The sequence below is a fragment of the Myripristis murdjan genome, chromosome 10 (assembly GCF_902150065.1).
Source record: "Myripristis murdjan chromosome 10, fMyrMur1.1, whole genome shotgun sequence".
Taxonomy (NCBI): domain Eukaryota; kingdom Metazoa; phylum Chordata; class Actinopteri; order Holocentriformes; family Holocentridae; genus Myripristis; species Myripristis murdjan.
This window is the reverse complement of record NC_043989.1, coordinates 12,940,540-12,960,524: the sequence shown is the minus strand read 5'-3', so window position 1 is coordinate 12,960,524 and position 19,985 is coordinate 12,940,540. Positions and strand designations below refer to the sequence as shown.

The 19,985-nt window shown below is 40.4% G+C and overlaps 2 protein-coding genes across 3 annotated transcripts; one reads left to right on the top strand and one right to left on the bottom strand.

Annotated features, from left to right (window-relative positions):
- The first annotated feature begins 1,702 nt into the window (after positions 1–1,702).
- tmem255a (transmembrane protein 255A) lies at positions 1,703–13,883 on the top strand. The gene is made up of 12 exons (XM_030061941.1): positions 1,703–1,732; positions 2,675–2,828; positions 2,923–3,009; positions 4,873–5,015; positions 5,670–5,732; positions 7,268–7,357; positions 8,363–8,428; positions 9,058–9,146; positions 9,388–9,459; positions 10,448–10,610; positions 11,738–11,881; positions 12,289–13,883. Exons 3-12 carry the CDS (start codon positions 2,952–2,954, stop codon positions 12,430–12,432), a joined length of 1,032 nt encoding a protein of 343 aa, XP_029917801.1. The 5' UTR covers positions 1,703–1,732; positions 2,675–2,828; positions 2,923–2,951; the 3' UTR covers positions 12,433–13,883.
- A 484-nt stretch (positions 13,884–14,367) lies between these two features.
- Positions 14,368–19,503, bottom strand: zbtb33 (zinc finger and BTB domain containing 33). 2 transcript variants are annotated; one of them, XM_030061940.1, is made up of 2 exons: positions 19,381–19,503; positions 14,368–17,724 (listed from the first exon to the last, which is right to left on the bottom strand). In XM_030061940.1, the coding sequence occupies exon 2, from the start codon at positions 17,720–17,722 to the stop codon at positions 15,821–15,823; it is 1,902 nt and encodes a 633-aa protein (XP_029917800.1). In that variant the 5' UTR covers positions 17,723–17,724; positions 19,381–19,503; the 3' UTR covers positions 14,368–15,820. The 2 variants fall into 2 exon arrangements, with proteins under 2 accessions (XP_029917800.1, XP_029917799.1); XM_030061939.1 differs by lacking the exon at positions 19,381–19,503 and having other exon boundaries at positions 14,368–17,078; positions 17,115–18,494.
- Between the last annotated feature and the right edge of the window lie 482 nt (positions 19,504–19,985).

Genomic DNA, 19,985 nt, shown 5'->3' with positions numbered 1-19,985 from the left:
TTTTTTTTTTTTTTTTCTGTTTGAGCAGTTTTCTTGGTACTGAAAAATTATGGGCTATGCTGCATTCAGTGTCTTGAATGCAACTTGTTGCGCATTTAAACGCTTTTGGTGGGAAATAAAAACAAAATGGTCCCCGAAACAAAAGCAGTTTCCTTAATGGGTGGTGTTTTCATTCAGAAATCAGACAGCACAGCGCTGCGGTGTGCTGCAGGAGAAGAAAAACATGTGCATCAGGCATGTCATTGAAGTTTCAACATATTTATTAACGACATGTTATGTATGTGTGGCAGCCAAATTGAAGAAAAGACTGAAACAGAAACAATATTTTTTTTATTTCATATGTAATAATAAAATACCAATTTTCTTAAATGTCACATCTCAACAGCTTGGATATATGTAACTCAGAATAAATAGCACTATTGGCTTTGCCCGCCTGAAAATGCTGACATACTGCAAGTGGGAATTGAGCAGAGGTAAACGCAGTTGTGGATTTAGTTATCTGCCCCAGGAAAAGCAGGGGTTGAGCCCCTTGAATCCAAACTCTCAGATTTTCACGCTTTCCATATATTACCTTCAAGTTGGGGTTGAGCAAAGTAAATATTTACTGCTGCTTGGACATAGTGGTATTAGGCCAGCAGCAAACATTAGCAGCAGTTAATTCTTTGTTGAAGAAATATTATCAGAGAAGCCTTTACTTTCCCCTGTACTTTCCTCTACCTCTTCCTCCAGAGCACCCTAGCTGGAGAGTGTTTCTACATGTGTCTATGTGTGCAGTGGAGAGGGCACTATTATTGCAGCAAAAGGAGAGTTAATAGGTAAGTGCCTAATACTAACCCTCCATGAATTTTCTACAAGACTCTGGTTTTCAAAATGTAACATCTAGCAGGCAGAGGGCATGTAAGTCATGTCACTAAGTGATAATAGCAATAATGTAACTTACTACTAGGCCTAAATGTCAGTGTTTGACATCTTAAGTAAAATAGTATTGTTATATGTTTCTATTTTCACTCTTCAATATCCTAACATGTACATGTATCACTTAGATGTCTGGCTTGCATTATGTCCTCTTCATTCTGCAATGGTGGCCCAATGTACTGTGTCTCTTCATTGCATAAGTAAAACAACAGCTGAGAGGAAAGAGTGATGTTAACATGCAAAAAAAAATCTGTTGTGGTGCTGTGGGTTAAGCAGCCTCTTGCTTGACTGTGTCATTTTAAACAATCAAAAAAAAAAAAAAAAAAAAAACCATCCCTTCCATAACATACACACACACACACACACACACACACACACACACACACACACACACACACACACACACACACACACAAATCATTTTTAGCTCAGCTTTTTTAACAGCTTTCATTCATGCATTTCTTTTTCTTCTGATTACATATAGGTTTCATTAGTTCCCAAAAACATTTCTTTTATATAATCGGTTATTATTTCCCACATAAAGCACTTGAATGCAAGATGAGTCGTATTCATGCTCTAGAAAATTGGGGTTCAAGACAATCACTTAAAGGCAGCATGTATCCCATTATTACAGCTAGGACGTAGTGTGTTTTTCCCGACCGCTCCTGAAGGCAGCAATGTAGTTCCCAAAGCTGTACTATGCTAATTGAAATGACTCACTCGATGATGTGAACAGTGTCAAACAGAGCATTTTCGACAGAGGGTGGCGCTCAAAGCTCGACTATGTGAACTACATGCTTATACTAACATGCATGAGGTATTTAAGAGTTTATAGTTTGATAATAAAAAAAACAATACTAGTCTGTTTAAATGGGCTGGGAGCCACGCAAACTGTATCATTTCCTGCGTTATGTTGGTTATTTAAATGATATTCGGGAATTTTTGATTACAGTAAGAAATCATCAGGTGGTATGTGTCACACTTTCTCACTTGAATAGTTGAAAATACACAAAATAACAAGCTACTTTTATTACCAGCCCCTTTAAATATCAAAGTTGAATTACAAAAAGCTTTCCCATTTAGGACAAGTTTTTCTTCTCAGGTGACTACAAAAGAAACGACGGAGCTAGCTTCATTGTTTCATGAGAAATTGCAGTAAATACTCTCAGAGATAGTAATCCCAATATTTTGATTTTTATCGAGCTAAAAGATGACAAAAACACTGTACTTCAATTACTAGAGCTAGATACTCTAAAAAGATTGACACAGCAAATGCAGTTGAGTTGTATGATAACTACTGATGCTACCGTCATTTTTTTTTTTTTTTTTCTTTTGGAAAAATAAATAACGGACACCAACGAACACGTAGTTGACGTAATGCACCGGCAGGGGACGACATTTATCTTCCTAGGATGGCGAAGATATGGCCCGACTTGTGTTCATTCTCTACAGCTATTTTCATAATGTTAGCCACAGACAATTTTTTGCCTAATCCTAAAATTATGGTTAACCCTAACCTTAATCGAACTTTAACCAATAAGACAAAATGACCACTCAAAATGTGTTTAAAAAAAAAAAAAAAGGACTTCACCATGCTTGAAAAAAAAAAAAAAACTGGCGTCAGGGAGAGAACGCAAGGGAGAGACGTTACTTTTGAAATTCGTAACGGCTAAAGCGGTAATTCGGTACTTTTTTGTAATACCAGTGTGTGTGTGTGTGTGTGTGTGTGTGTGTGTGTGTGTGTGTGACATGCGCACAGCCAGCAGCAGCCAGTGACCCACCGACACACCGTGAGGACAGAGACGGACAGACATGCCAGCAGCCGCGGATGTACGTGAGACAGGCTCGGCTTCAGCGGGACGTCTGTTGTCAGAGAATGCCACTGCAAGCAAACCGTCCGGCTATTGTAGCTTGTAGGTGTAAGCAGCTGGTTGCCCCACTCGTCAAGTATTTAGTATTTAACCTTGAATCGTAATTATTCATTTATTTATTTATTTATTCTTGGAGGAGGGTCGTCCCGCTTAACATCCTCCGGCATGCCCGCTGTACAGAGCCAGCAAAGCAGCAGGATTTCTCTCTCCGATACAAACATGGGTAGGTGTGCACAAGGTCAACAATGGTGCTTTTGTTTTTTTTGTTTTTTTTTTTAAGCTGCCTTTTCCCCCCTTAATCGAACAATGTGCTCCCCCTTTAAGGTTATATTTAAATGAACGCGATTTTTTTCTTTACACCTGCAAATGCACACGGCTTAAAGCTATATCGAGAATACTGTTTTGTGCAAACGAAACGACAAAGACAGGCGATTCTTTCCGAAATAGGCAGGGAAAAAAAAAAAAACATTCATTGCATCACCAGATCTGTTTCTGGTCGAGGCCGCTGCGCGTCACTGCAGGTGCGGCAACATTTAGTATGTATCATGGACATCAGCAGCAGCGGCGGCGTGGACGTTTTGCTAAATTTATCATTCCTGCTGCTGATTTTCTTTAGTCTGTGTGGGTGAAATAAATGCAATCCCGTGAGAAAATCTCCTTGTTTGAAATGGCATCCAGCGTCGGACCCTCCAAAGTTTTGAAAGGATTTTGCGTGCATAAACAACCCTCCAACCATGCATGATTTTGAGTATCTACAAATCCCTTTCTCCAGTCTTTGTTGCACAAGAGAAAATAACATACTCGTCTCTGCACGTTTACTTTTACACCATAAAATGGAGGATCTGTCTGTTCATCCTTAATTGGGATAATGATGAGGTCATTTTACTAAAGCCCTATGGTCTCTGCTCAGCATTTGACAATGGCAAGGAGTCATGTGCCTAATGTTTCCTTGTTGATCTACATGTGGGAGCATCACTAGTGACGACTGGCCCACTCCCACGTTTCCACAAAGAAATGACAGCATAATTTCTGGATGATTAGCTGCTCTGTGCATTGTAATAATAAATTAACATGGTGTAAGAAACATAACAATATGAACAAAATATAAGAGCTGATTATTGCATTTTGCAGAATTGATTCGTATAAGTCATGGCCAAACTGTGCCTTCAAAGCTTCTCACAATAAATGCCCCCTACAGAATCATGTTGCATTACTGAAAACCTCCTTCTTCTGTAGGCTGCATTCTCTGCAATCTGAATGTACTATTTAATAAGCCAGCAAGATGATCCTTTCATGCTACATTTATATACTAATCTATATTTATAGTATAAAATCGCCCATTTCTGGCTTTGGTTATGATTTGATTTGTCTTCATTGGATTGAAGACATTTTTCCATTAATGTAGGCCTATTGACTGACTGAACTCCTGATTCAGTTTTTTTTTCTACGTCTGTTTTTATGCCATAAAATGGTCATTCACTGGTGATGGGTGTAGGCATTGCATTAAAACAATGTGTTGTATTTCAAGAAGCAGCATTTCAATGATATGTCAGATGAAACTGCCATATTATTTTTTATATTAGCGGAACTACCTTTGCTGTTCCAACCAGTGATTTTTCATCATGAAGAACACTTGCAGTTATTTTGTCATTTTAAGAAATACCTTGCTCAGTAATCCAGCCATGAAAAATAAATTCTGATATAATCTCAATTATAGAGGTTATAAAATGCATATTTATTTCCAATGTGTCTGCCTTTGCACGATTCTGTAATACAAACTAATTGATGTTGCCAAGTAAAGTGGAGCAGGTGTTCAGAGGCAGATATTAAGGCTGTCCATGTAATGATAGTTGAAGGCATAAATCCTCCTTGCCAGAGTTTGTATCAGGTAGTCAAACTTGATTAGATATACATAAAGTGCATATAGGATGAGCCCTTTTGGCACCAACTTCAGAGCAGACACCGCCCCCCCTCCAAAAAAAAAAAAAAAAAAAACCTTCCCACAGATGCTTGTTGTAACTTTATATTATAATCTAACGTTCTGTTTGCATTACAGCATGACAGAAAAACATTTGCTGTGTTCCAGGTTCCTTTAAGAGGAGGAAGAGGAAATCTATCATGGTGACAGTGATGCTGCTCATTGTATCTGTGCTCATCCTCATCTTCGGCCTGGCAGCGACTACCAGGACGCAGAACATCACAGTGGGCGGCTACTACCCAGGAGTCATTGTGAGTGGATGTTCACACCTGCGTATAACAGCATTGAGCATAAGCCTGTGTACTGCAAATGTCCATAATGAATCAAATGTAAGTGAAGAGAGTGTTTCCAGTTAGCTCTTCCAGCTCCTGGACGCTCATGAACATAATTACCAAAAGTCTCTGAGGGGTGAATTTTCCCCGCATTCATTATTCAGCATTGCTGTCATTAGAGGCTGAGTGAGGTAAGTGTCTTAGTCCATAAATTTATTTTCTTCACAGTCTTCAGCTTTTAGCAGTCTGCGTCAGGAAAAGAGCTACTAGGAAAGGACTTACTGTATAAACAGGAACATTTCTAAAGATGCTACCCTGAAACTTCTTCATACTATTTACACTCCAATTTATAGTGGATTATCAGAACAAGTGGTACAAATAATAAAATGTACAAGGCACAGAACAGGCTGATTACATAGTAATATAAATTGTCTGTTATTGTTATGTTTGATGTTTTGCTCTTTGGTGATAATGGTGAGGATTTGATAACGTTCAGAACGCACTGAAAGGCTCTCTAGTAGTGTGTTAGAAACATTTAACACTTGATATATTTCGCCAACTCTTTCAATCACTGCTCTATCAAATCAAGTTGAATTAAACAGATGCTCTAACAACAATTTCCTCTCATTTCAGCTGGGCTTTGGCTCTTTTCTGGGAATTATTGGCGCTCATCTGATAGAGAACAAGAGGCAGATGGTAAGAGGCTTTATATTACTCGTGTGCTTTGAGATCAGTAACGACGTTGCGTGTCCCTGGGTCCCCACAGTCAAACAGAACACAGTCATTAAGCTGTTCATCAGTCCCAAATTACCTTAAGACAGTTTGCAGCTCGATTATTATGTTAATGTGAGAGGAGTGCAGGTAGATCCAGCCAGGCTCAGGGTCGCTGTTGGCTTGGTGAGGTTGTAGACTGTATTAATGACAAGTATCTTGGGCTTCAAGGGAGATGCAGCCAGAAATAGAAGGGTGTAAGTGGAGGAGGACAGATGTCCACACTGGAATGCAGGGAAGGAGCTGCAGATGAGAAGGAGCAGGGGGTGGGAGGTGACATGCGAGGTCTGCTACTCCTGACATGAAGAATGAGCCTGCAGGGTGATACCTTGCACTCTCCCATAACCCAGCAATGCCTAGATGCAGGGCAGAAGCCACACCACAAACCTCTTCACCCCAGAAACCCAGTCAGTGCACGCGCCGCAGTGGACACATGAAGCTGCACTTCCCATACTGAGATAATTTATGGTTTGTTCAATTAGAGATCTTAAAACTTTTAGAGGTAACGAAACAATCTTTATTCATGCAGAGTCACATGATTTTCTCATAATCTGCTTTTCAATGCATTGACAATTCTGTACAAAAGTGGTGTTTTCCTTCACTTTTAAATAGATAAAAACAATTGTAATTACTCTTTCAGATAAGGTATTATTGTTAATCAGTGTTGCTTTGATTCAGGCAATAAACCTGTTATCAAAACTCAAACAGCCTTGCTGATCAAGATGGACCAGCCATACTTGCATTTTGCTAACATAGGTGTGAAATCTCAAAGATGTGTTGTAACTTAATTTGTTTTCAAATACACCCTGCTGAATTTAGCCTTGTTGGCGACTGCAGTCAGATATGATCAAAGTCTTGGCATAGGCATATATCCACAGTCAGTGTTAGCTGTTCAGTCTGTTATATACTGTTGCACTGTCTCCCTCCCTCTGGCTGGGGTGGCTGCCAGGCAGCAGGGTGGGGTGATGATATGTAATTGAATACATGCTGTCTTTCTTTGAGGAGTGAAAGGAAGGGAGTTAGGGGAATGGGGGAATTAAGGGTTGCGGCGCCTATAAAGAGCTGGGCGCCGTGCCAGCCTTGAGCACCGCTGGAGCTAGGTGACAGCCACCTCTACATCACCCAGCCCACAGCCCCGCCCCCCTGCCCCCACTCCCCTGTTCATTTACAGCTATTCATGTTTACAGGAAAGCTAATGTGCACACTGATACACACTCGAATTACATAAGTATTGCACAAGTGTGGCTGATGCAAGAGTTAAGATGAAGCAAGATTAATTTAATGTCATTTACAACTGCCCAGCTTAGCTAGTGAGAAGAAATGAATGTAAAAATAAAGTACATATTAGATATTAACTATGCTGCATCCCAACACATAAAGCAAAATAAACTCAGCCATTACACACAGAATGGTGAAGCTGATGCTTCTCTATTTTTCCCAAACTTGTTTTTCTCTTACAGCTAGTGGCATCCATTGTGTTCATCAGTTTTGGAGTGGTGGCTGCCTTCTGCTGTGCTATTGTAGATGGAGTTTTTGCTGCCAGGCACATTGTAAGTATCACTTTGTGTATATGACTATCTACTTAATTAAATAAATGAATAAATCATGGCTATCAATAATGCTACTATGTCCAGACACATAAATAGCTTCTTAATAAAAGCCATCCATATATATGCTGAATCTATTTAATCTTTCTGTATTAGGCCAATAGTAAAATGTTTGCCCTTCTGGAAGGGCATTGTTTAGCTGTAGCAGGCTGGTGCTGTACCCCAACCACCTAGTCAAAAATATTTTGTGGAAGGAAGAGATGATGCAAGATAACATAAATTACATAAAACCATGGGGTAACCACTAATGCACTGATGCACTCTTAATGGTTCTGTGAAAATCATTATCACAGGATGAAAATCAGAACTGTTAGGAGGCCTTCATCTGCCAGTGGTGTCAGTGAAATGGAAATTCCCCCCCATGAAACAACTTTATATAATACAGCTTTCTACAATACAAAGGGGTCCACCGTTTTGTTTTACAAAACAGAGGCAGGAGAAGCATTAAGATACAGTGACAGACTGCAGTGATAGGTGAGGCCAGTGGGACCTCAGATTTGATGTATATTACATCAAGCATGCTGTCTTTTGTCACATTTGTTTGTGTTTCTTCTCATTACTGTATGATTGCAAGCAGCTAGATGACGAAATCAGTGTTTCATCTGTAGTTTTTATACAGCTGTGGTGCTTTGACTGATAATTCCAGTTTTGTCTCATATCTGTTGCTGTTTGGGTCCAGGTTGTGTTTCAAGTTGAGGTTCTAGTTATAAAATGGTTTTAAAAATGTTTTTAATCACAATATAATGATTACCTCTAAACCACCTGGACCACACTTAGTTTAATTTTAGATAATAGTAAAGCTAAATTGCAGTGTTTACTGTATTTTCACATTTTGTCTTGCAGTGGTGGTAATTGTCTTTCTGTGGTGGTGCACCACTGCTAAATGAATACAGAGGAAACCACTGGATGAAATGCACTAATGTACAGTGCTTGATTATTGTATTGCAGGACCTCAGGCCTTTGTATGCTGGCCGCTGTGACTATCACTCCAGTGAGACTGCATCTGACCGCGATGTAAGACACACACTATGTCACTTTCACTATACAGAAATACAGTAGGATGTGGTGTTAAAGTCACAATGAAATAGCATTTTGAGAGCCTCTTGCTTCCTTAACTTAATTTATTTCCTGTTGACACTGTTTGTTTGGGCAGGACATAACACAGAGAGGCATCTTTCATGAGAGAATGGTAGTTTTATTTGATGGGAGAGGATGTTTTTATTTGTTGACATTTTTGTTCATGCCTTCTGGCTCAGCATGATGATTCACCATTGAAGATACACTGTTTACAGGATGTAGAAGTAATGGGAATTTTATATGAAAAATACAAAAAAGGTGATTCTTTGGCATTTATCATTAAATAAAATTATTAAAAGTTACTTTATTAAAGTTACTAAATTATTAAAAGTGTGTACTCTGGCATTGGAAGTTAACTAACAAAATGAAAAGTCAGTTCTCATTTTATTGTGACTTTAAGACCTTTTTAATTCCTCTGCAGTTTTTGCATCAAACCTGGATTCTGCATCAGCATGACAGTTATAGTAAATATGTGTTCAGTGAAAACATGAAGGTGGATAGGGATATGTTTAAGAGGGAAGAGAGGGGCCAAAATTAAGGACCATACAATACTTTTTGAACTGTAGGTACCCTGCCAGACGTCATCGCGCATGTCCTGTAACCTGCGTGTGAAGAGCAACACCTGTTACTGCTGTGACCTGTACAACTGTGGGAAGTGAGTATGGTGACAACATGGCCGAGCGCTCAAACCCTCGCTCTGGTCATGAAGCCGCTATAGAAACAGTGGTTACTTACTTTTAATATTACACTTGTTAGGATGTTTTGATTGTTTGGATTTGAGATTTGTACCATTCTGACATTTACTTATTCATTTATTTTTGTTTATTTTTTCCTGTATTGCGAGGTAAAACTGTCTTAGACAAAGAATGTTTCTTTTCTTTTTACCTATGTTTCAGAGAACATCCTCTTATGGGACTTCAGAATAAAGATGTTTTAAAAAAGTTTAGGAAATCATCCATGATTTGGAAGTAGGTCCTGTTTTCCTGGCCTCATAATGATCATTAATGATCAATTCATACTCATTTAACATTGTATTTAAATAACTGGTAATGACCTGTAGTGATTAGGTAGATTTTGTAGTATAACCCACCATGGTAATGTGTGGTTGGTTCCCATCTCCTCTGCATGTCCTGGCTCCTCTGTCTGTCTGTCCTCATTTGAATCTCCCAGCTGTCTTATCAGCTCTCATGGCTGGTTTCTCCACTCACATTTGGAATGAAACCATCAGAGCTTTTACAGCTATAGATCCATTATGAAGGTATTATAGCAGCACAGCACCTGAGAACTCAGAAAACATTCACATGTGCCCTGTTTTGAACCCACAGAAAAAATAAACAAATGTGCAAGTCAGTACTTCAGTGACTGCAACACAGGCTGCAAACTTGAAGTGTGATATTCATTCAAATGTATTTTTCTTTCTTGAATAATCACCCCATGATTACAACCTCTGCTGTTGCAGCCTCTCAGATCCTGCTTGCCAAAAAAACGACAAAAATTATGTCTGCTCTCATTTTTGATAAAAGTGAGAACATTTAATATGCTGCAGAGCTTATCCGTTAATGTGTGTTTTAATCATGTATTAAAAATGCAAGAACAAAATACATTTGATGTAATTTATCACAAGTTTTCAGCTCCTGTTCCATCCAAATGTTGACTTGCAAATTTATGAAACTTTTCTGTGGAGGCAGATCAGGAACACGCCTGTGAATTTTATCTGACAGCGCAAATTCCAGTAAGAAAATTCTCAAAATATTTTTGCTACAATACATTCATAATTCATTTATGTCTATAAATGAAGAGCTGTTTCATGTCACTGTGTCCTGAATACAAATGTCCTGTGCCTGTTGGTGTGGATAATAGACGTACATCACTAAACACTACAAAACGTTGCCTAAGTGAATATTATTATGACTTGACTGTAGACTATCTGCCTGTCTCTTCCACCCACTGGGCTAGCCGTGTTGAAGTGATTGGAGGCTACCATGAGTACACAGATGTGAAGAGCTGCCAAGATGTGGTGCACCTTTACCACCTGCTATGGTCTGCAACCATCCTCAACATCGTGGCCCTCTTCCTGGGAATCATCACTGCTGCCGTGCTGGGAGGCTTCAAAGACATGGCAAGTCAAGAAAAAAACATGTTTACCAATGAAGAAGAAAAGAAATCAAATTCTAAATCTGTCCTCCTGTCTGCTCTCTACATTTTCTAAAAAATTCCAGAAGATTTTCATATGCTATTATCCAAGAAACTGTCATCATATGACTTATTTGCCCTCCTCAAGATGCCATTCGCTTGCATTCAACTCCAGATGATGCCAAATTTCTGATATGGCAGACTAAATGTACAATGTGTACTACTACACAATTTTTTCAAGGCATCATCTATTAAAACTTAACAAACACTGTACTGTGCATGTAAAGTGGTCCAAATCCAAACACATTTGAATGTTTTTTGTTTTTTTAATTAATGCATGCATTAGCTTTCATTGGACTAATAGGAGAAGAGTATGTGTGACTAAGATGTTTGGTGAAAATGTAAACACTGGAATGAGCAAGTAGGCAAAACAACAGCAGGAAAACCATCATCAGAATGAATGAATGAGAGAGAGAGAGAGAGAGAGAGAGACAGTTCAATCAGCTCAGCTAAAGTCACTCAAAACTCTCCACTCAGTATTTGTTTATATAGGAACTCCCTAGACAATACTTCTCATGGATTGCTAGTGTAATCCTCGGTCACATCCTGCCTCATTTCAATGCTCTCAGCAGAGGAAGATAATATCTGCACCTGAAAGTAGCTGCAATGAAAAGGAGTGATCAAGTTTTTTTTTGTTTTGTTTTTTTGTTTTGCATATGGACACAGAACTCAAGCAGACCTAATAATGGTTAAAAAAAAAAAAAAAAAAAAAAGTCTTTATTATGTGCTTCCAGACCTGGTCAAAATTTAGAAACTACACCTTGAATGTAGGACATCGGCAAAATCCCTCAAGCTACAAGTTATGACAAAAAAGCACACAGGAGTTTCATAAGGGAGACAGTGGCACTTTGGAAAATGGGTTTTAACACTTAGCATTACCACAATAATTCTGTGTCTGAAAAAGCTTGAAACTATCCAGTTTAGTGTTGCTAACAATGCCTGTCAAGGTGATGATTTAGATAATGCATTGTGTCACTTAGTATTTTGTGTGTGCGGTGATTAACACGAATGATCACTAATGCTCTGTACCTGTGGTGTGCTGCTCTCTGTCAGACGCCCTCTCCTGCCTCAGATTCATGTGAACCAGAGGCCATCACAGCCCCTGTCCCATCAGAGCCGCCGGCACCCACCACTTCTCTCAACTCTTACTACAACACTGCCCCCTGTCTGCCGCCTTACACTGCCTACGACCTGCAGGTGAGCAGCTAGAATCACAATCTGTAATAGTTCAATGTAGGCTGTTTTTCTCTGTATGTACAGAAACCTGTCTGGATTAAATTACCATTTCAGAAAAGAAAAGCAGATCTATTTTCACATGCTAGTATCCAAGAAACTGTTGTCATATGACTTATTTCCCCACCTCTAGATGCCATTTGCTTTCACTCAACTCCAAATTTTGTCAACACCAAATTTCTCAGATGCAGACTAAATGTGCAATGTGTGCTTCTACAAAATTTAGCAATGCCTCATCCATTAAAACATAAAAAATACATTGTACAGTGCATGTAAAGTAGTCCAAATCCAAATAAATTTGAGTATTTTTTAATTAAGAGGGCATCTGCTAAAGTGTGTGATTCAAATAAATTTTTTTTTTCATCCTGTAGGGCTCGGGTATGTTCCCTGACTCCTCAGGACTGTCAGATGAGTCCCAGTCTGGAGCCAGCCACATGTGGCCTACGATGATCCCGCCACGCTACTCGCCTCCTTACTACCCTCCAGATGAGAAGCCGCCACCGTACAGCCCCTAAAGGCGGTGGCGAACAGGCTGATACCGCGTCTCGGACCTTTGACAGATGTTGTCAGATCATGAACGTGTGGTTTGAAGGCACACTGCCTCTTGGCTTTTCGCAGCAAAGTCAAGAGCTCTCATGTGTGCCGAAAGAAGAGAGAGAGTGGGAGATAGAGAGCGAGAGAGAGAGAGAGGGGTACAAATAGCATGTGTCACAGTCACCCTAATTGTGAACGCCATTCATCACAGGAAAGGGAAAGGAGGAAGGCTCTGAAGGCACATTCATCTCACTAAATATGCTACCTTTCAGTTCAGCCCAACCCAAGAGAGCCAACAGTTGTTTTCAGGCACCGCTCACACTCTGCCCTGCACTCTGTGTGTGTGTGTGTGAGTGAGCGTTTGTGTCTATTTTTGTGCATCCACGGAGGGACAACCACTTCAATGCCAGGACTGTTTACACATCTGCCTTAATACAAGTGGACTTCCAGTGCTACGGTACGGTTCGGTCACCTGAGCTGCGTCTACGGGCTCCACCCGGTTAGCCATTTTCTTCCAGCTTACGCTTAGTGTTCCCCTCACTTATATTCACGCTTCCAGCTTCAAGTGGTACAAATGAAGTTCCTCATCGTCAGTGAGGATGATAGGTTTGATCATGATAGGTCTTGATATAAATTTATTTGCACAGGCGGACCCCCCCATGTGATATAAACAAACACCATGTTAGATGGCTACTTTTATGTCTTTTCTGAATCTACATATGGGCAGCTAGACAACTCAGAACTGTACAGAGTTTTAGGCCCAAACAAGTTGTTCCTAGAGATTACTAGTGATTCACTGTACATTATCACAGTGTAATTAAGACTTTACATGCTTACAAATAACAATATGATATACAACTGTTCTTTTAGCACAAAAAGCATAAGGTACAGAAATACAGATCATAGCATCTATTCAACAACTTCCCTTCACTTAATGTTCAAGAATATCTTGAATGAATGTGTGGAGGATTTTGCGGATCAATGTTCATTGAAGAATAAGCTATTTTATTTAGTTGTGAAGAAAGCACCGTAACCACTACACTCCTAACCCAATCTATTTATTGTATCTTCACTAAATGCTGCAAAGGAGGTAAGTATACACAGTAGTCTTTCCCACTGTAAGTAATTACATTTACAATCGTAAGTGTTGGCTTCGTCAAAAATAAACATTAGCATGTCTCAAAGTAAGGTTGAACTTTTGAAACATTCGGTGCTGGTTTTACTGACATGGGATCAGAAAGTGGTAGTCCTTAACTAAAAACTATTTCTCACAAATGTGAAGACGACATCGTAGCAGAGGTCTCATCCATGAAACCAGCCTTTGTCAGCTTTAATCACTGCTTTTTATAATTTGAAGAACACTTTCTCAGGGGCTGATAAAGTGTCGTTTTTTGTTTTTCTCCTTGCCATTAAAACTGTTTTGTGTAATTAACATAGTGTCCTTTTTTATATAAACTGTCCAGTGATGCTCGTGTGGTTAAGCTGGCATATTATCAAAAAAAAAAAAAAAAAATCCATTGAAACTTTTTAGCAGCAAGGACCCTTGGGAGCTCATTTCATAAAGTTTTCACACTTGGATTTAGTTGAGGTTACATGATTGTCTTGTCTAAACATCTCCATGTGCTAATAAAGTCATGGCATTAGTGGCATTTAACTGTTCTTATTGGAGCCTTATAGACAGGCTTTTCTATAATTTGATATCTATTCCACTAAAAGTTTTTCACTGCCTCAAATCCCAACAATACAAAAAGCATATTACAGAAACAGTGACTTAAAAGGACTGGTTGTCAAGGACAATCAATGTAATATTTACAGCAACAGTAAGTTAATAAGTAACTCACTTAATGTCAACAACAACTGTCTCTACTAACTGTCAGAGCAGACACATTTCATAAAATTTCAATGATCAATCCAAGTATTTTTCACAACTTTATTTCATTTACTCTAGCACTAAAGACCTAATAAATAAGTTTCAAAATTTAAAATAATTAAGTAAAAAAGGTCTTAAGCACAAATATATACATTGCACGCCAAATGTCAATGTTTGTTAAACCAAAACCTGCAGTGATTTTATTGTATGACATGATGTAAGATACTGTTGAATGACATGTTAGCACTACTTGCTTACTCATACTGACATCTACATTCAGACACAACAAAAGCAGAATGAAAAAGTAAAATTATTACAAAATAGTCCTCTGCTGCATGATCCCACTCTAAGTGCTATCTGTACAGACCGAAATAACTCAGTTTACGTCACTCCTATCACCTTTTTGAGCAATCTCTTTAGCCTAGTTAACAGCAGGCAGATTTTGGCATTGACATAATTTTGATTTCATATAACAAATATGGCCAGCATAAGGAATTACAAAGTATACTAAACAAAGTACAGGTCATTATTATTAAAATAAACCAAAGGGCACTGAATGGACAAGATAGCATGACAGTTTTCTACAGCCATTCAGACTTAAATATTTTCCTGCAACAATACCCAGATGTGGGATATCCAACAATCACGCACTTAACAATTTGTGAACACAACTGATGCTTCTCTTGATCAAACAAGGAAGGAATAACAGTCATAATTAAAGGTTTCAAATGGGAAGCAGGTATGGCCAGAGTCCAGAAAAAACACTGTGTATAGTGAAGTATCAGTCTGATCCCTAACTGATGATGGATTTGATATTTCAAAAACCAAAGTTTACTGTATTGCAGGGCGCAAACAACCATTTTATATAAATCTTCATAAAGTACAAAAGCATTCATTTACCAATTGACCACCTGGTTCTGCACAGAATTATCAACAGAGATTTCACATTTTCACAAATACATAAAGATGTACTTTGATTACATGGACCTGAAAGGGACTTGCTGTTAGAGTGCATTAACTGCTTTAGCGAGCAAGGCCTAAATGTTAATACGTGGGAAAAATATGACTTTTCTGACATCACAGGTGAAAAAAATTGTGAGACAGAACATTATTTTTCAACATCCCATTTTAACATTTTCCTTCCAGAGTTGGAGCCATAGACTAAAGTGCCCCTATACTTGGGAAAACCAGCCAACACGACTGGCAAAATAAGCCATTATGTAAGTTTCTCCGTAAAATTCAGTTTTTTACAGACAGGATTTTGTATAACTTGATATGATCTTATTTGACCATTTTACATTTGTCTGTTTTTGACTTATTTTGATTAATGATTGGAATTTGTGTTAAAAAAAAAAAAAAAAAAAAAAAGCTTGCTGAAAGTAAGAAGAGTTTAGGACAGTACTGTTGAAATGGACCCAAGAAACATAATTAAAAAACGGGGGAGGGGGGAAACCACTTAAAAAGGCACAGAAAACAGAGCAGTGGGTGCACCACCTTGCTCAGTAGGTCTCTGGTATAACAAAGTCAAATTCAGAGGATCCCTGGGGAGGAGGGTTCATGGTCGTCCCGGGGCGGGCGTGGGCCCCAGGCTGCATGTGAGCACCGGGCTCCACAAAGATGTCGTTCCAGTTCAACATTTTGCTCTGAGTGGCGGAGTGGATGTCTTCGCCGGGGGGGGCTATGTGCTGCACGCTGCCATCCTCGGAGACGACGGGGATCCCCGTTTCGTCGGTAGTCCATGAGTAGGACTTCAGCTGCAGGGTTTTACACGGAAGCAGGCGGTACAAGTTGTTGTCCGCATCGTCCTTTTCCTTCCGCCCACAGGGGTCCTGGTTGTGGGCCTGTTTGCAGTGGGTGGAGAGCAGCTGGTAGTTGATGAACGTCTCATTGCACAGCAAGCACTGGTACCTCCTCTCTCCTGTGTGGTGGATTTCGTGCTTAGTTCTGTACTCAGCCAGGGCAAAGACTTTGTCACAGTAGCGGCACGGGTACTTCTTCTCCCACGAGTGTGTGTTGAAGTGACGGCGGAGGCTCGTCAGACATACGTACGGACGCTTGCAAACGACGCACACGTAGAACGTCTTCCCATCCATGATGAGCTCATAGTGATCCTCGAGCTCTGTTTTAGACTTTTTCTTGTTCGGGCCGGCTTTTGGTGACAGAGAGTTTTTGTCAAAGGGCAGTACGCCTCTTTTGCCTTTGTTGACTTTAGACCCTCCCTCTCCTGGGTCATCTTTCACTGGGACAATGTCATAAGTGTTTTCCCCGATATTGGCATAAACTTTACAGCCTGAAGAAATAGAGTCAATTTCTGAGGCCTTATCTAGCGTTATTGTCTTTTTCGCTGCTATAACTGACTTGGATATGTCAGTTTCATTGGCTTGGCCTCCGGATGACACGTCTACAAGCCGTATTTTGAAGTCTCCTTGCTGAGGTGTAGTGGAGACCTGCTTCTTGTGGACTCCCATGATATCACTGTTATCAGAGGAGGACTGTGAGGTGCTAGAGGACTCAGGGGTGAAACTACTTGACTTGGCCGGCGTTGCGGGTGCGCTTACTGAGGCGCCTCTGGCAGGGGAGGAGGGGTTATTGGTGCTGGCGTCTGGGCCGGGAACCGGGCTGCTCTGTGGCAAACTCTGAGAAGAGGAATTGTCGTTGGGAGGCTTTTCACCTTCTGTGTTTGTGGGCGCTTTGACTTTTTCCTCACCTTTTTTATCTTCATGATTCGGCTCCTGGTTTTGCTTCGTTGCTGCGTTTGTTGCGTTTGCTGCGTTTCCTGCGTCAGCTGCGTTTCCTGCGTCAGCTGCGTCCAAATCAATTACTTCCGATTTCTGATCGGCTGCTCTGGTCTGAGCATCTGTTTTTGAGACAAACAACACATCACTGTCTGAGTCATCATCATTGTCGGCACTCTTGCATGTCTGATTGAATTCCTCGGCAGATATCGAAAAGGACTCTGTGATGATGGGCATCATCTCTGTGGATGTGTCGATTTTGCTCTCTGTCTCTTTGGACAGGCCAGGTAAGCCTTTTACTTGAGACAGCGGTAACCCCAAGTTTGCAATGAACTTCACGCCCAGTATCTGTCCAGCATTTATGAGCTCCTCGAGCATGTCAGAGCGGACACGGACGATCTTGGAGCTGTAAATGTAATTAAGAATCTCCTCGAAGATTTCTGCCCTGATAAAGTTTAACTCGATGACTTGTCCAGCGACGGAGAAGAGCTGGTGGAAGTACGTACTCGAGGCCGACAGGATGGTTTTGTGCGCCCTGAATTTCTTGTCCTGTATGATGATGGTGACATCGCAAAATAATCCATGGTTCCTCTGCTCGTTCATTGACTTCAGCACAGCCGCTGAATACTGAGTGTCAGTCGCAGATATCAGCTTTAGACTCGGCATGCCTGTAGTTGGAGAGGAGACACCACGAAACAGAATCACGCTCATTCTGGATCCACAGCAAAACACAAAATATGCAGTTACATTGTGCTGACGTGAGGCAAACCGCTGCGTGTTTCAGCCAAAAATGCGGTTTCAGAGTTGGCTCAAACTCAAGGATGGCCGTTTCACACTTTCACTTCTCCAAACACCTTCAAACAGGACACTAATATTTGGAAAATTAAGACAGCCAATCAAAAACGTTTTTTCTTGAGGCAAATATCTCAAGTTTGAATTGTATATTATTTAATTAATTCTTTTGAAATTGTAATTCACCTTCTCAAACAAGCAGTGCATCTGTCAGACAGAAGGAGAATGAAGTCTTAAACATTTATGTCAAACTTACCAGTGTTTAATATATCTAAATATAAATAGATTTCAATTGGCCTTTAGGGATTGCATGTAGCGGTTAAAGCATTGAAATAAGCACCTAAAAAATACTTATTTAAGCACCACTGCTGGAGCCATCACTGAAGCCCTGATCAAGAAAGCTGCACACTGACACTCACACACACTCGGCCAGGAAAACACATTTAAAATGGACCGCCTGTGAGAGTAACAGGCAGGGAAAACCTGTTTACTGGTTATTTTGAAGAGCTTGCAAAACAGGACAAACAAATAAGAAAACTGTCATTGGTGAAATAATGTGTGAGTTCCTAGTTCTTAGTGTTTAGTTACTTTGTTAGAGTGACAGATGCCAATATGAACAACCAAAAGAAGCTGCAATTTGCATTTGGTGTGCAGCACTAAAAAAAAAAAAAAAAAAACAAAAAAAAAAACAGCAATATACATTATTTGTGCTCCAACATTCCGCCTACATGAGCCACTTGCGTCGGGTTAATAAGAGGGATCATCTCTAATCTGCACGAGGCTACCAGATTACATAAACTGAAACTGTGGCTGTATCCTAAAAGACATCCCATATGCTGAGGTGAAGTAGCCCATATTTTGTGAGACGAGACCGGCCTGTTGCTTTGCTGTGGCCAACTTCAGTACACATCTTCATGGCGACTGATGATTACTTGGCCTCTGCGGATAAAGGCTTTGCACATACGGATGTTATTCTAATGCAGCGGCTAATTATTGAAATGTCTCGTTAATTCATCATTAATGAGACATTAATTGACCACCCCTGACACCATGAACATGCATGGGGTTTAGACACAAGATCCTTTCACAGTCCTTTTGTTTGGGTTATCACGCCGGCTGCAATACTATTCATATTTTAGCGAGATGCTAGCAAACAAACAGAAACAAAAAAACGTTTCCTTAGCCACGGCTAGCTCCTGTTAGCCGACCAAAGTTAGTGCAGCATTTTGGACCTCACCTGACATTACACTCATGGTGAACCGCAGTTATTTAACTAACACTGACAGTAAAGTTGACTAGTCTCCTTTATCAAATCGGCTGCTGGCATGTTTAAGGCTCCATTGAAATGCTACGGTTAGCTAACAAAGACAACATCAGGCTAACCGAGCCAGATTTTTTCCCTCTTCCTCCTCCTCCTCCTCGGCAGGCAGACAGCGCGGCCTGCTCGCTTCATGTTAGCATCAAGCTCAGACTCTGAGGAAATAAACCTGATGAACAAAGTGCAGACTGAAGCAGGAGTCAGCGGTGTTTACCTGCAGCCTGGGTGTTTTTCTGTCCGCACCGAGCAGGGCCGCTAGCAGCGACGGTAACTTAGCTGGCCGCAGACAATAAGAGGAGACACACAGCCCGTCCTGCCAACTGCGCTGGGGAACTTATGGCCGCGGCAAACGGCCACCAGGGGGCGCCGTCCCTGTCACTCGAGCCGCTTCTTCTTCTCCAGATGAAATCCCGGCAGCCGGGGCGCACCACCACATGCACAAGTTTTCACTGTGCAAAATGAACAGTGAAAATGACATCAGCCAGATAACTGAGTCTGTGTAACATGTAACAATGCTCAGACACACACAAAAAAAAAATGAACATGTTGTAGTGATGGATTAATTTATTTTATTTAATTTGTCTTACTCTAGTTCTTTCACTCTTGCAGAATATCCCTACTCTTCAGGTGAACCTAACTCACAGATCCTCTCCCTCTCCTGCAGAGACAGACCGATGTGTGTCAAGCAGGTCACAGGCTGTAAAACAACTATTATCATTCATCATGCTATTAATTAAATGGACTTGTATTGCATATCACAATCAGAAATATATTTATTGATCCCTGAGGAGAAACTGTATCAGTTGCTTGGATTCTCAA

Coding starts and splice junctions, on each gene's coding strand:
- tmem255a (XM_030061941.1), top strand. CDS start 2,952: ATGCCCGCTGTACAGAGCCAGCAAAGCAGCAGGATTTCTCTCTCCGAT. Junction 5,733..7,267: donor TAGAGAACAAGAGGCAGATG/GTAAGAGGCTTT, acceptor TTTCTCTTACAG/CTAGTGGCATCCATTGTGTT. Junction 7,358..8,362: donor TTTTTGCTGCCAGGCACATT/GTAAGTATCACT, acceptor ATTGTATTGCAG/GACCTCAGGCCTTTGTATGC.
- zbtb33 (XM_030061939.1), bottom strand. CDS start 17,767: ATGAGCGTGATTCTGTTTCGTGGTGTCTCCTCTCCAACTACAGGCATG. Junction 17,079..17,114: donor TTGGACGCAGCTGACGCAGG/AAACGCAGCTGA, acceptor AGCAAACGCAAC/AAACGCAGCAACGAAGCAAA.